The 15163-nt window shown below is 40.0% G+C and overlaps 1 protein-coding gene across 1 annotated transcript; it reads left to right on the forward strand.

Annotated features, from left to right (window-relative positions):
* Positions 1-3172: 3172 nt before the first annotated feature.
* On the forward strand, positions 3173-14707 carry wdr73 (WD repeat domain 73). The gene is made up of 8 exons (XM_005750812.2): positions 3173-3331; positions 4269-4336; positions 4480-4565; positions 4664-4752; positions 6614-6681; positions 7857-8021; positions 9836-10201; positions 13719-14707. The coding sequence occupies exons 1-8, from the start codon at positions 3273-3275 to the stop codon at positions 13970-13972; spliced, it is 1155 nt and encodes a 384-aa protein (XP_005750869.1). The 5' UTR covers positions 3173-3272; the 3' UTR covers positions 13973-14707.
* The last annotated feature ends 456 nt before the right edge of the window (positions 14708-15163 follow it).

The raw sequence follows: 15163 nt of genomic DNA on the forward strand, positions 1-15163 counted from the left end.
TTTATAAGCTTAAAAAATGAAAAGAATCTCAGCAGGTGACGTCAGATATACACCCAAGACTATTTGTTTCCCGCAGCTTCCCGCTGTCCAATCAATACATTTTATCAGATGCCCTTTTAATGATTCCTGGAGTCAGGATTTACACAACCCCATCTCCAGTAGCCTTGGGTGCCTTTCTTCTAAATAAACAATTGGATATGCAAAGGAGGATTCCTGAGTACTGCTCCACAAAATATCAACAGGGAGGTGCAAAAAGCCTTTAAAGCCACTCAGGCTGAAAATTGCCAATTAAAAGAGGGAAGAAAGGAAGCCATGCAGCACATCAAAGAGATGTTGGCCAGAAAGTTCACAATGTGCAGCAGCCTGCGTGAATGTGAACTGAAAACAGAAAAAAAACGAGATGGTATCATTGTACAAAGAGGAGTGTGACGCTGACCACATTGCTGGAGGTGGATGGAAAGGAAAAAGTTGCTGGACAACCAGCAGGAGGGCCAGTTCAGAGGCTGATAATCCATTTAGCGATTGCCAGGAGGAGGTAAAAAGTGGCAGTGAAATACTGGACATGGACACGTGGGCTTATTATAAATGTTCAAAAAAGACAAAACCTTGATCCAGCGAAATCCAGGACACCACAGAAGAGCCTGAGTGGGGGTGACAGAAAGAGAAAAGAAAAGAAATACTCGCATAGAGAAACATGACCAGGATAAAGAAAGTCAGGAAAAGAAATAACCTAAAGGAAAGCAGCTGAGAAAGAAGAAAGAATGGAGGAAGGTCGAGAAACAACTGACAAAAATCAAAGTAAGCAGTAAAAGAAGAAAAAGAAACAGCTGAAAAAACAAGAAAAAGAGGCAAATAAGGCAAAAAGGGCAGGGGGAGAAAGGGAAGACAAAGAGTGGCATCTGGATTTGAAAGCATGCGATGTCTACAGAAAGCTGCTGATTCAGCTCAGGCTGAACAGGGGGTTTCTCTTCCTTTTCCTTTCTCCATTCTCCCAGCTTCATCTTCTTCATCTTCACCTCTGTAACTTTAATCCACTGCCACCTCTGTCTTTCCTCACTTTCTGTCAGCAACATCTTGTTTGATAAAAAACACATTTCATCATATCTAAAGCACTGACAGACTAATATTTTAGTGGCTTACTAAATGAGGATTCAGACATGATAACCTGAAGTATTTGAAATAACTCTCACTGATTATTTTGTTAGAGCAAACAGTTCCTGCAGCTCTGTATGCAAGCACGCACGTCTTCACTGTCCTGTACAGACTCTGGTTTGGACTCCCTTGTTTCTCAAGGAGTGACGGCAGAAATGGAAGGTCGAAATGTGACTCAGATTCTCTGCTGTGAGACAGTCGGAGGAACAGAATGACAGCACTGCTGCTGAGGAGGAGGAGAAACGGCAAACAACAGCCGGAGAGATGAAGCTTTGAGCATGGTGGGATTGATGAGGTTTCAGCTGCTGTCCTGGAGAAAATTGAGGACAAATATAAGCTGCACTCAGGGCTTGAATATTTGATCATTTAACTAGAAACGCCCAGCATCCCAAACATAACATCTGTTTTTGGTTCGTTTTCCTTCTGGCAGCTTCATTTAATCACATTATCAAAATAAACTTTTGCTCTGTTGCTCTGATAAAGGGGGAAGTATTCCCTCAGTACATCGCGCTTTATTTGCAAAATTCAAAATCTGTTAATCGCTCTCAACTATTTTGCATTCATTAGTCTGATAGAGACAACCGGAAGCACAGCTTAAAGGCTGGAGGAGGGTAAACATCCCAAAAGTTGTCTTGAAAATATTCTTCTGAGACTCTTGGTAATTTCCTGTGCTTCCTTGTTACGCACTGTTGGCATTTTTTATGACTTCCAATTCTTTTATCTGTATGTTATTTTATAATAAAGGCAGCTACAACAGGGCGTCTGTTGATGACAGCTGCTTTGCACTGTTTGGAAAAAATGCTGGGTCTTCAGTTCATTAAGCCTCTGTGGCCATCTGAAGGCAGCAAACAATAAATGTGCTGTCAGAGTGCCTCGATATGAAGCACGACTGTCCACTGCGTTTGTCTTCAAACACTTGTTTGGGCCTCCTTGAGATGACTGTTACCATACACGCATTAGACCAGTGGCTCGAAATCCTTTTTGTTATGCTGGAGACTTTGAGTTTTGTTAATAAATGGAAAATGGGCTGATATATATTCACCCCTTTATTACTTAAGCAAAGAGCTTTTTACTGCAAGCCGCATCAGCTCATCCTCACAGCACTGTATAGTGCAGCTTTAAGCTCCTCACGGACGCTTCAAAACACAGACTGCATGAGCTGGGAATCAAACCACCAACCTCATGATTGCGCCGTCCCCTGATTTAACCTCATCTCTCTATGCTCGCCTTCTTCTTTCTTCTTTTGCCACCCCACACAGAACCTGGTTCCTCCAAGTGCTTACCCACAGGAGATCGATTGTTGTGGTTTTCTCACTAACACTGTAGGGTCTTTACCTCACAACATCAGCCACCTTGTTGTGAACTGGCACTATACAAATACAAGTGATTTGCTGGGATGCAAAACTTACTGTAAGTTCATCTTCAAATATCTAAAATTACTGTTTTCTATTGAATCAGTTTAACAAGCGAATATCAGGTGATTCAAATTTATTCCTGTGTGCTGTTTTATCTTTTAATTGTATGCATGTAGATGCCATCTGCTGTAAAGCCTGAAACCAATAAGGAGAGTCTTGATATTTAAGGATGCCTCTGACTGCATTGGCCTAAAATATCAAATTAAAAGTTAAAGAAGCTGGGCTGTGTTAGCTGTGCCAGGGATACCAAGAGGACCAAGAGGTTCTTCAGGCTGTAGAAAGCTGCATATGGAATCAAGCAAATTAGTGCTTTGAATATCAGCTCAGTTAGATATTTGTTTATTGCTTATTTTGTGTGGGGATCGAGTACAAAAACAGCTCATATGGAGCCCATGTCAGCATCTGAACAGGGACTCAAACCAGCAACCTTTAGGCTACTACTCAGCTGCACAGGCCTCTGTACTTGATTGTCTGCTTCGTGCATCTGTTTGTTTAACGGATTAAGCTAGAACAGACCCTGCTGTTATTTTGTTTCTATCTAAACTTTAATATGTTACTTTAGATTGAGGCTCGCTTCCTCCAGACCAGCAGGTGGCGGTGTAGTTTTCATGCAGATAAGAAGCAGTAGAATAAAAAGCAGAGGGAAATAAACAGGAAGTGGTGGATGAGCAGCGGCACCCATGCCTGCAGGAGCTGTTGGGAGAGATGGAAGATGCAGAGTTTGAGGATATTTTAGATGACTGGTTTATCGAGTCACTGAAAACGTGAGTAAACTTTTTACTTTGGTTGAACCGTCAAATTTATATTTTTATTACTACTTGCTAACTAACATTACCAGCTTTGCAAAGCAAACTCTTAATTTTAGGCATTTTACCCTCCAGCAGCTTTAGATTGTTAATAAACACCACAACAAAACATTATTTAAATATATTTATGTTTATATTTAATTTATTTAAATTCGGCTTACGGATACCTCACCTAAAATTTAAATAAGCTTCAAATTGTCACATTGTATTAGTTCATCTCCTACACTTATTACTCGTGGTTTAAGAGTTGTTATATGTGTGATTCATTTTCAAAATAAATTTAGCGAATTCGAGTTTTATAATCTAGACGAATTATATGATATGATGTCTCGACTGTAGGAATCAAGTTGTAGGTAAAAAGAAAAATGTTCGCGTTGATTCTGTAGACAGAAAATATTAAATATCATAAATTGTGAATGAAGTCTGGTGTCGCGGTTAAAAGGCCTATATTTTAAACAGTACGATTCTGTATCCCTTTATTGTACATGATCAACGACATGCTGGGTGCTCCACAGGGACTAAATAGTTAGACAACAGGAATAAATACCAAACAGCACTACATACAAAGGAGAAGGCGCACAGTAAAATGGACATTTGCAAGGAGACACCAAACAACTTTAAATAAACATCAGGAATGTAGCTGTAGGGCTGTTTTTGAAAGGTTTGCATATAAAACTAAAGCAGAGTGAATTTATATTTTTCTGAATTCCTTAAAAAAACCTTTTTAACTCATTATACTTTTTAAAATCTTATAGAGTGAGTGAGTACAACAAACATAAGGTGGGCTCACCTTCACTTTTGACTGTAGCGCTCAAAACCACGTCATGTCAGAATTAAGTTTCACTGTATTTTATGTTAAACTCTATACAGAAATTCACAAACCTTTTTCCTTCAGGTACAAAGACCTTCATGTGTATCAGCTTGAACATCCCACCCAGGTCCTCGAGTGGACGTCAGGGAAGAGTAAGTTGATCTAATAATTTAAAATATGATGATGTGGCTTGAAGAACATGGTTCTGATTTTGCTGTTATAGAAGACAGCTTTTCAGCTCTTTCTTCATTAGCCAAATCATTTGTATTAATCGTTTTTTTTGGTGTGTTTGTAGGCGTCTGTGTCGCAGGCTATAGTCAGCCCAAAAATGAAATTTTAGAACTTCGCTTGCCGCTGAAACTTCTTGCTGATGAAAATAAGGTAAAAATCAGAACATTAGTCCAAACTTTGAGTTTATTTTTCTCTAGGAGGCGTTTCAGATGTTACTCTGAACTTTTCCTGTTTGCTGTTGTGTTCAGAGTCTCTGCGCAGAACGGGATTTTAAAGTTTCCCATGGTGGTTTCACAGATGGTCCGGTTCGCTGCCTCACACACATCCCTGGAACAAGGTGAGTTCAGACCAGTGCTGGATAAATTACCCTTATAAGTAACATGTTACATTAAAGGTACGGCCAGTCATTTTTGAGGTTATTTAATAGAAACAACTTCCAACAGAGTGTTTTGCAGCTTGTGGAGACCGCCATGTTCCTCCCCTGTATTTGTAGTAGCAGCCACTAAGGACTTCACTTCTGACTAAAACTGCTTTACGCATGTGACAAAGGCAGAGGAGAAGAGAAGTCATAGGCATTCCTACGGTGCAGTGGAGCGACACTAAAATTCGTACCTGCACCTTCATACTCAAGATATGTTTGATCACTTGAGAAAAGGTCAACTTGACAAAAGAAATGAAAACGGGAAGGAAAGAGACACACGACTTAATTAAAAATAATCCTCTTCCTCCTCACCTCAAGCCCCATCTCCTGAACTGAAGTCTGGGCTTTAACACAAGAACAACAGCTGGTTATAAGTTAATATTAGTGAAAATCTCTTTGAAGTGCATCTAACACCAGCTAACAGCGGGAAAAACAGCAGTGCAACCAACAGTTAAGTATATCCTCAACTACTCTCCTCAGTTTAGCTGTCATCAATCAGAAGTGAGCTTCTCTGACTTATTGGCCTGTACTGGACTAAGAAGCATCCACATCCATTTCCTCTGGAGGAGACTGTAAAACTTGTAACTGGTGAATGTTTATCAGCCAGCATTGACAGCTGAGGTAAACGGAGGACTGACAGCCTTCCTAACAGAGGCAAAAACTCTTCTGCAGAGCCAGTCCAAACATGGCGTACAGTCTGTATCCAACGTTTTTGATCTCTCTGCTGACTAAAACATGTCTGTTCTACAGAGGCTACCATAGGTAGGGTTATACACTTTTAACAACTATATAATTTGGAGGGTTAAGGAAACAACTCAGTTGACTACAGTCTACAATTTACTTCCATTATAAAGTAATCTGTGAGATTACAGCCTTATCTGCTGAGAAAATTAACTCCTTAACAATAATAAATACAACATTTCCCAAGCTCACGGCTGTATCCCAAGAAATCGGGGAGAGACAGAAACTTTGCAGATCCTTCAGGCTTTTATTCAGGAGCAGAAAAATGTAACATTTTAACAGTTGTTGATTAATTCTTTGAAAAGTGCTTACCTGCTTATTTAAACTGCAAACAAGGCAGTAATTGGAGTACTGTTACTTTGTTTCATCAAACACTGGTTGTGACCCACTTCAGGGAGAGAAACTTGCTTCACTCTTTCCAAGGTTCTCTAATCCACACGATGCCTTTTCCTGCACCAAACTTTGGTTTCAAAGCTTCTTTTTGGGGAATAATGAATGAAAAGAGGTCTTCTTCAAAAAAGGCACACTGAAAAGCACCCAGCAAGGCTGGAGCACAGAAATTATTTTATTCAGGTACTCTTTATATTTTCTACAGTTCAGTTTATTATTCTTACCTATCACGTATTTAACACATTAACAGATTTATAAAAGTACAGAAGGTCAGTCAAGAGCAATTCAGACTATTGATGAACTGTTTAAAGGTTTTAAGCCTAAATCCTAAACGTACAATTCTTCAGTTGTCTAAAAATCATCATAATTGTATTAAACTTGTTTAGACTAAGAAATTACTTACAAAAACATTTTCTAGATGAGCTGATAATGACAATAATTAACTTTTAACAAATCATTGCAACAGAAGAGGTGACATATCGTACATCATGGTGCGATGCACAGTGTGGAGGGTCTGTGTTTTGTAGTTGTTATAGGTGGTTTGAGTCAGTGCTTGTGTAGATCTTTAGATCTGATGGTAAATGTGAGGGGACGATATAATCAGTAGCTTCGCAGCCTTTTGATTAACGTTCTGTTATTTCGGCAGGTGGGCTGTGACCAACGACGGGCTGAGCTCCGACCTGCAGGTGTGGGACCTTGGAGGAGAAGAGAGCGGTGAGTGTGATTTCCCTAAAATTTCAAAGTACAAAAGTTAGGCACTTACCTAAAACATTTTATATAAGAGAAAAATAAGGTCAGATAACTAACAATAAACCAGAACAAAGCATAAAAAACATGAAATTAAAACCAAGAAAAAGAATAGGAATCAGATAAAATTAAACTTAACAGCAGTCCAGTAAAATTAATTAAGACCAAGAACTAATTATGAATAAAAGCTCACTTAAAATCAGTCAAAAACTTGCAAATCATCGCTGTGATTAACGGTGATTTTCAGTGATATGAATTTAAAGTGACATGATCTCAGTACAAAAAGCACCAGATTTTCTGGGCATTATGAGCTGAATGTATTCATCTAAATGCAAAAAGGTTCTCACTTATGATAACTTTTCACAGAGTGCAATAAAAAATATTCAAGGCCTTTTTAAATGTAACTCTTATCTACAGAAGCTGTTTTGAGACGACTCACTGAATGGATGAACCTGTTTTATTCAAGGTTAATGACTTAACTAGTAAAAATCACTGAATCATAACAGACTAGATCATAAAAGAAACTTTTCCTGTTGAATTCAATATTTATTTATACAATTCTTTCTTTTTGGGGGGGGGGGAGATTTTGCTGAAATAGATTGAAGTTAAAATTGTTTCTGTTGTAGCCCAAAGAAGACAAATATAGGAGGGAACCTAACCTGAGAGAAGAGTATTTGTATCATATCGTGCACATTTCCTGTGTTGAATTGTTCACCAATAATAATTGAGAGAAATCAGAAAGGTGGTCAGACGTTGACTGCCCAACCACTGTTACAGGGTTCAAATTGATTCCTGACACCTGATACTTCACGTGTCTGACTGTCTTAATTTAAATGAAAGTGACGTTTAGACAGACATCGCCACCAATTAATGCAAGTTAAAAAAGATTTTTGACGAGATTAGAGCAGTGAAGCCTGGTCTTGTGGGGTTTCACTTCACGTACGCTTTCAATTTCTGACCTTTAACTGTGTTTAATATGAGAGTTTGCTATTGTAATAGCATATATAGGAAGAAAATACACAAGGGAATAATAGGTCCCCTTTCCTGGTTTACAGCAAACAAGGTAAAGGGAATAATTATAAAATGTGGTGAGGCACTTCTGACAGTGTGACTGGTTTTCTTTTCCTTGTCATCCATGACAGATGTGATCAGGAGAACAGGAAGTATTAAAGGGAAAAGGAGTGCTTCAGAGAGAGGCAGCAGGATCGCAGCTCGACCCTCGTCAGCACCACAAGTTCTTCACGGAGCTCAGATCAGCGACGTCCAGCTGACTGAACTCACATCAGGAGAGACTCTCTATAAACTGGGTAACCCCACATTTACAGTTATCAGTTTATGTTCACGCTCGCCTGTGAGCATGGAGACTATAAGATTGGTTTAGTTTGTGTCTTATTTAAGTAGAGGTGAAAACTTAAGTCGAAGTGGTGCTTTATGCAGTTTTGTGAGACTGTTCATCTCACTGTTGTGAGATGTCGAAATTTGAGAAATGTCATAAATGCTTAGAAAAAATTGGGAGACAAAGTCTTACTCTTTCTCAAGAAAATATAATCTAGATTCAGATTTCCATCAGCATCGAGACTAATCGTGAATGGCAGCGTGAAAGAATTAAAGTGACTTTGTGTGGTTTGTTTTATGCTCAAAATCTAACTGTATTCTTACTTTTGGTAAACTGGTTGTCTCTCCTACTAATACTATACTAATGTAAATCATATTTGTAGTAAAGTTTTTATAATGAAAAGAGAAACTGTTCTTTACGTATAGTTTTTCTTAAAACCGTGTAATTATTGAGCTTACAGTTGGACTGGGATACAATCACTGTTTGTGAAGGACATCTAAGATTTAGTGTCACATGAAGATGAAAAAAAAAAAACTGCATGTGTTCCTGAGGAGAGCGAGGACAAAAGCTTTCTGTGCAGCCAGGAGATGTTTTCCTGCTATTCTTTTGTGGCTCGCTTAAGTAAGTTTGATCTAGAAAGAAAGGCTGAGCTGTGTTATGATGCAGTATTATGTTGTAGGCCACCCACTGTAACCCCTAGGAAGATCTGTAACTTTCCATTTCTTTTCCCTGCTTTATTTTATTTATTTTTCCACACAAAAATAGTTTGCTGAAGCTCTGAGTGGAGGTGAGACTGTGGCTTTAAGGCCTGGAAGTAATACAAGTAAAGTGAGCAAACGATAATTAATGTTCCATGGTTCCCAAAAATTAAAAAAAAAGTTGGCATCAAAGAGAGCGTGCATCCATCCACCGGTCTGCTCCTGCAGTAGAGCATCAGAAGTCCATCCCAGCTTTCGGAGGGAGATAGGCAGAGTGCATGCTGGGCAGGTTGCCAGTCTATCACAGAAAGAGGACCTTTCATACTCATCTATGGCCAATTTAGAATCACCAGTCACCCTAACATGTATGTCTCTGACTGTGGGATGAAGCTGCAGTATGTGGAGAGGCAGAGAGAACATGCAAAGGCCAGTGGATTCAAACCCAGGACCTCGTCACTGTGAGGCTACAAGGCGTGGAACAGTTCACAAAACAGAAATTCTTTTCATTGTTTAACTTAGTTTCCTTAAACTTGTGCCAAGTACATAAATAGTTATTCTCCGTCACATCTTAACTAAAGGAATATTTTTCTCTATGCTAAAATACAATGATTCTGGCATCTTTAAGACATGTTGTGTATGATCAGAACATAAAGACTGAAATGACTGAAGTTTATACGCTACTGAACAGGGCCGATTTCTTTTCTTTTTTTTTCTTTCCCCATGAACCATTTGATCTATAGATGCTCCGAAGTAGTAACCACTGCTTCGCTGCACGCTGCATATTATCAAATGTTAGCAGTTTCCTCACCACAGTCCTTTCTCTGCTTGTTTCTGATCATTATGCACAGCCAGTGCACCAAAACAAGGCCAACAAACGACCAGCCTGATGTTTTTGTTTCTGAGCACTTTGCCTGTAATTGTTGCAGCAGGAGGGCCATTAAATGCTCTTTCAGCTGGGGGTTTCCTCAGCTGTTCAGTTTGAAAACACTGATGTTCTAGTCATAAAACAATCTCTGCAGCAGACTGCAGTATGTAATCTCTCTGTAATGTGTGTTTTGAGACATTTTGCGTTGTTTTGTCCCAACAGAGACCGACTCAGCAGATCCTCTGAGTTCCTTACAGTTCGTGAGTGACACGGTTTTCCTCGCCGGCTGCTGTAACGGGAGTGTTTACGTTGCCGATACTCGGACGTCTGCTCCTCCTCAGCTTTCACATTCACCATCTTCAGACGAGTCTGTCATCTGGTGGACGGATGGCGCTGCAGGTCCACATCCGTCCAGCCGCAGGGTCATCAGAGTCTCCTCGTCTGGACAGGCGGTGGTTTCAGACTTGAGAAATCTGGGAGGGGCGGGGTGTCAGGCTCAGCTAGACGTCCAAACACCAGGCCGCTGCAGCCAGGTCGATGTCAAAGTGTCGTGGGCTCCAACACTGGATGACTGTATCTCAGTGTCAGGTCAGTTTATACAAACAGTTTTTTTCAGATGTTGATGTTTTCTGTAAGTGATCACGCTGAAAAACCCTGTTTTATCTGCACACTGATTAACTAAATAATACTAAGTAATCTGTCACACTTGCACAGATGTATATTATATGATGTTTCTGTACTAATCTCGGGATCTGCAGAAACTTCAATCTTTAGGAAAACTACATTGGCTTAGCTCAGCTAAACAGTGATGAGCAGCATACTTGGCTCTGTTCAAACTGACAAATTTAATTAGTGAGCTTTAGATTTGATAAATTTGATAAATTAAAAAAATGACATAACTTACAATTAAATTTCTTGACATCCTATTAATCAGGGTGTTTTTCATTGCTGTGAGAATTTGTGGTTGTTGTTGTGGTTGTTGTTGTTACCTTTTATCTCAAAAAGATTTGAAAGAGTAGTAAAACTGCTAACTTATCATCCTCAGAGGAATGGCTAATTTGAAGAGTCAGGCTTCAGAGTTCATAATAGCACAGAAAAGGTTACAAATGATCTTCTTATGGTCTCTGACAGTGGACTCATCTCTGTGCTTGCCCTGTTAGAACCTGAGTGCAGCATTTGATACTGTTGACCATAATATTTTGTTACAGCGATAGAGTTCCACAGGGTTCAGTGCTAGGACCAATTCTTTTTTTTGCATTATACATGCTTCCTTTAGGCAGTGTCACTAGATGGTATAGCATACATTTTCGCTGCTATGCAGATGACACACAGCGTTATAAAACACACCAATTAGTTAATCTGCAGGATTGTCTTAAAGACAAAGACTTGGATGACATCTAATTTTCTGCTCTTTAATTCAGAAAAAACTGAGGTTATTGTAATATAGTATCTAACCTGACACTTACTCCAGATGGCATTACCTTGGCCTGCAGTAACACTGAAGAAGCTTGGAGTTGTTTTTGACCAGGATATGTCCTTCAACACACATATTAAACAAATAAATAGAACTGCTTTCTTCTATTTGCACAATATCTCTAAAATTAGAAATATTCTGTCTCAGAGTGATGTTATGAAACTAGTTACTTATTACTTCTAGGCTGGACTACTGTAATTTGTTATTATCAGGATGCCTGGGCTTACTCGTGGTTCCTAGGGTAGAATGGGAGGCAGAGCCTTCAGCTTTCAAGACCCTCTTCTGTGGAACCAGCTCAGAGTTTGGATTTACTTTTAAGAGAAGGACCGATATGAAGAACTCTGGTTAGAGTAGTGGTGCTGTGACAAAGACCTGGATAAGCTGCAGAAAATAGATAGCTGTCCAATTGTTTTGTGGAATGAGTTTAATTTGGACCTCTGGCCAGATGTAATTTGATGTTAACATTATAAAGACCCAACAGTAACCCTGTGAAGCTGTGATGTCAAATACTCATCTTAAAAAATCAGCTGATGTTAATATTCATTATGCGCCCTTCTTTTAGTGGGGCTAAATAGAAGAGTGTCAAGTTTGAGGAACGGGCTTAGGGCAAAGAATTCAATTAAAATGGACAAACTTGACATTTTCAGCCTCACTTGTGGGGAAAATGAATCACCGTAGCCTTTCAAGGCCACTAGTTGGCCTTTGCAATATTAAAAGTACTATAGTGATGGGTGTAAATAAACCAGGCGTGTACACTGGCTCGTGCAGAAAATAATAGGGGGGAAAAAAAAAAAGTGTGTCACGCTTCAAAGAACAGAAAATAACCAACATGTGTCACAATGTGTTGTGTAGGATAACATAGCCTTACCTCATTTAAGAAAGAAACAGCCAAAGCAGCATCTATTTCTAGACTGTTGCTGCTAATGTACACATTGTCTGATATGAGGAAGTTCGATTTCAATGAGATCTGCCTTGTGAATTGCTCATTTAATGTTTGGATAAAGATTTTTTAAATTGTCTGTTACGGTTCTCAGTCATCTAGGTCATCGTAGTCTAAGGAGCTTGGAAAGTGAAGCGTGTGGACTTTAAGTTTTCTTGAAGACGTTTCACCTCTCATCCGAGAAGCTTCTTCACTTCTAAGCACAAATGGTGGAGAGTCCCAGATTTTAAGCCTTATGGGAGTGTCCGCAAGAGGGTAACGGACCCCCTATTGATCCTCTATCTAATCACTTTAGCCAAGGTGTGAAAATGGTTGTGGGTCACAATCAGCCAAGGTTTCGGGTGGACCCATAGTGATACCTTGGCCATGTGAAATCATGTGATTTCAAATGGTTAAATGGCCCAGGACGTGAGTGGGCGTTAAGGCGTCTGGGCAGGGATCTCAAAACTGGATTATAGATGGAAGACTGTGTCGTAAACCACGGCCTCTGTTCAAAGATGGTCACTCACAGAGGACATAAATGGCTTCGTTCACTCCTTTCAAACCATCGGTTTTCTCTGTCCAAAATGTGAAGATTGGCGTCCTCGAAAGAGTGACCTTTAGATGGAGATGGACCGCCGAGTCTTGCCCGTGGAGGTGGCTCTTCTATGCTGTGCCATGCGTTTATGAAGTGGCTGTTCAGTCTCTCCAATGTAGAGTTCTGAGCTTTCCTCTCTGTACAGTGCAGCGAGGAAAACTCAGACCTCATTATTTGCATCACGTCACAGTGGAGCCCCCAGCATGACTCAGGATTGAGTTACGGTTCTGTGTAGGTGCATGGAGGTGCATGTGCGTACAGTCTTCCATGTGCGTAGGTTAGATGCTGACTGGTTGAAATGATTTGAACAGTCATATAAAAGAAGACACGGAGGAAGTGAAGTGTTTTACAAACATGGCCTCTGAAATTACTAACAGAAACATCCAAAGATTGAAAGGATGTACTGGCAGATTTAATTACTCATAAATTTCAACCAGGGTAGCGTTATTGAATTCTTCCAGCAGCAAAGCGCCGTGAAATGTTTTCATCACTGAGCATCAACGAGAGAATGAGAAATCTGTCATCACTCTTTTGTAAAGGCTTCTGCTCGTGAAGGTCTTGTTTTCATACTTTTGGAGACGTTGCCACAGTGACCTCAGTCTTATAACAAATTAATTATGGGCCTTTTTAGCATTTCTGACCCTGCATGAGAGCCAGTGACATGAATATTGGTTTACAGCTCTCTTTAAAAATACAAATTAAATCTGTGAATCTGACGTGCAGCACAGTCTTGCAGACTATATGATTACCAATAGAAAAACATTTCATTAGGTAAGCGACTGCAGTAGAGGCCTTCATTTGTGTGCTAATTGTAATTATCAACTCTGTTTATAGCAATCAGATGTAAGTATAGTAATTTGTCACAAAAAGGCAAAAAGACAAGATGATCAAGGAGCTTAAAGTCTACAGTCAACATGTGGGTGTCTGCAGAAATGAAAGTTCAGTTTGTTAACAGACTAATGCTACCATTTCAAAGTAAGTGGATAAGTTAGTTATCAGTTTCTTGACTTCATAGTTGTTGAATGATTTGAACTTTTAGCACAATATTATCCTAACGAATAGAAATGTGGGTCAAAAAGAAGCCTTTTAAAGTTTCTGCCTTCATCCTCATCAGGTTTCAGTGGCGTTGTTCAGATCTACAACACCCGTCTATGGGGGGCGGAGCCGCAGGAGGCTCGACCGCTGTTTGAGCATCGCGGTCACGCAGTGTCATCACAGCAGACTGATGACAGTGTTCCCACCTTCGTCACCTCCCACATCTGGCACCCCGAGCGGCCGCGGACGCTTCTGTCTGCAGCCTCGGATGGCTCCGTCCACGTCTGGGACTGGGTGGACCCGGATCGACAGGCTGGGAGCCCAACACCATGAACAAAGTGAAGGATCGCCTGGGACGAGTAAGATGATAGAGCCATGTTATAAATTACTGAGGCACTGCTCCACAAACTGATGTGTCTCAGTAAAAAGGATCAATCGCCTTTTTATGATCAAACTGGAATATGGTTAAAGAAACAATTTAGAAGGAAAACAAACTGATGGAAATGTGGAACTTGTTTCATGAGAATCAAACTGATCTTTGCCTTTAAATTACAGAAAAATTGCTGGAATGAATTCACAGCTGTTGGCGGTGACTGCTCTCATTTAGGAACAAATTAAAGCAGATGACTGTCGGGTTCGATTACACAACATATTTGTACTGCAGTTTTTATAAGGTGATAAATGTTTGTACCTCGGATGGCTGGGCCAGAACCACAAAACGTGAATTATGTTTTCATTAACTGTGTTGATGCTGTAAAAGTGGCATTTTGTTTACTTCTCAGTGCAAACGTGACCAACAATCTGCTGTTTAGAGTCTGTCTTTTGGCCTTGCTTTAACCCTGGTACTGAGCAGCAGGACCCCTGCTTTTAAGCACTTAGAGCCCAGCACGAGTACCACAGGCCACCGATAGCTCTCGAGATGGACGACTGAAACAGTTGAAAGCTTTCTCCATAGATGTCTAAAGGTTGGCACTGACTCAGGACCACATCCAGATTTGGATGGCTATTTTTAAACCACTTTTTCACTTAATTAGCTCTTGCAAATAAACAAAGATCATGAAAAAAAAACTGCAAACCTCGTTCCCTTTTTTTCCAGTCCTCATTTTGGTTAGACGATTTTACAGTCTGATTATTTCAGATTTTAGTGAACTGACACTTGAAACGCGAGGTGGAGACCATTTCCTCTGTTCAAGTTTCACTTCTGTCTTGCATTTTGTTTAGTCTCTCTAAATGACATTTATCTCAGCTACAACTTTCTGCATTTGCTGGAAAATACTGAGACTACATGGGGGGGAAAAAATAAAAAAATTAGGAAAGTGCATCTCCCTTTTTATAAAGAGTTCCAAAATCTGAAAACATCTGTGAGACGCCACATCTGCGACGCAGCGATGTAGCAATAACAGTGAGTGAACTGTTGAGCACAGATGAGGATCCTGAGGCCAGATTTTAGTTGAGTGAAGCAACTGCAGCTCAAGTCAGGACAGTTTTTCAGAGTTACTCCTGACTCATGTTTGTTTTCATTTG

Source organism: Pundamilia nyererei, unplaced genomic scaffold (assembly GCF_000239375.1).
Source record: "Pundamilia nyererei isolate P.nyererei 1_Seehausen unplaced genomic scaffold, PunNye1.0 scaffold00289, whole genome shotgun sequence".
NCBI classification, from domain to species: Eukaryota; Metazoa; Chordata; class Actinopteri; order Cichliformes; family Cichlidae; genus Pundamilia; species Pundamilia nyererei.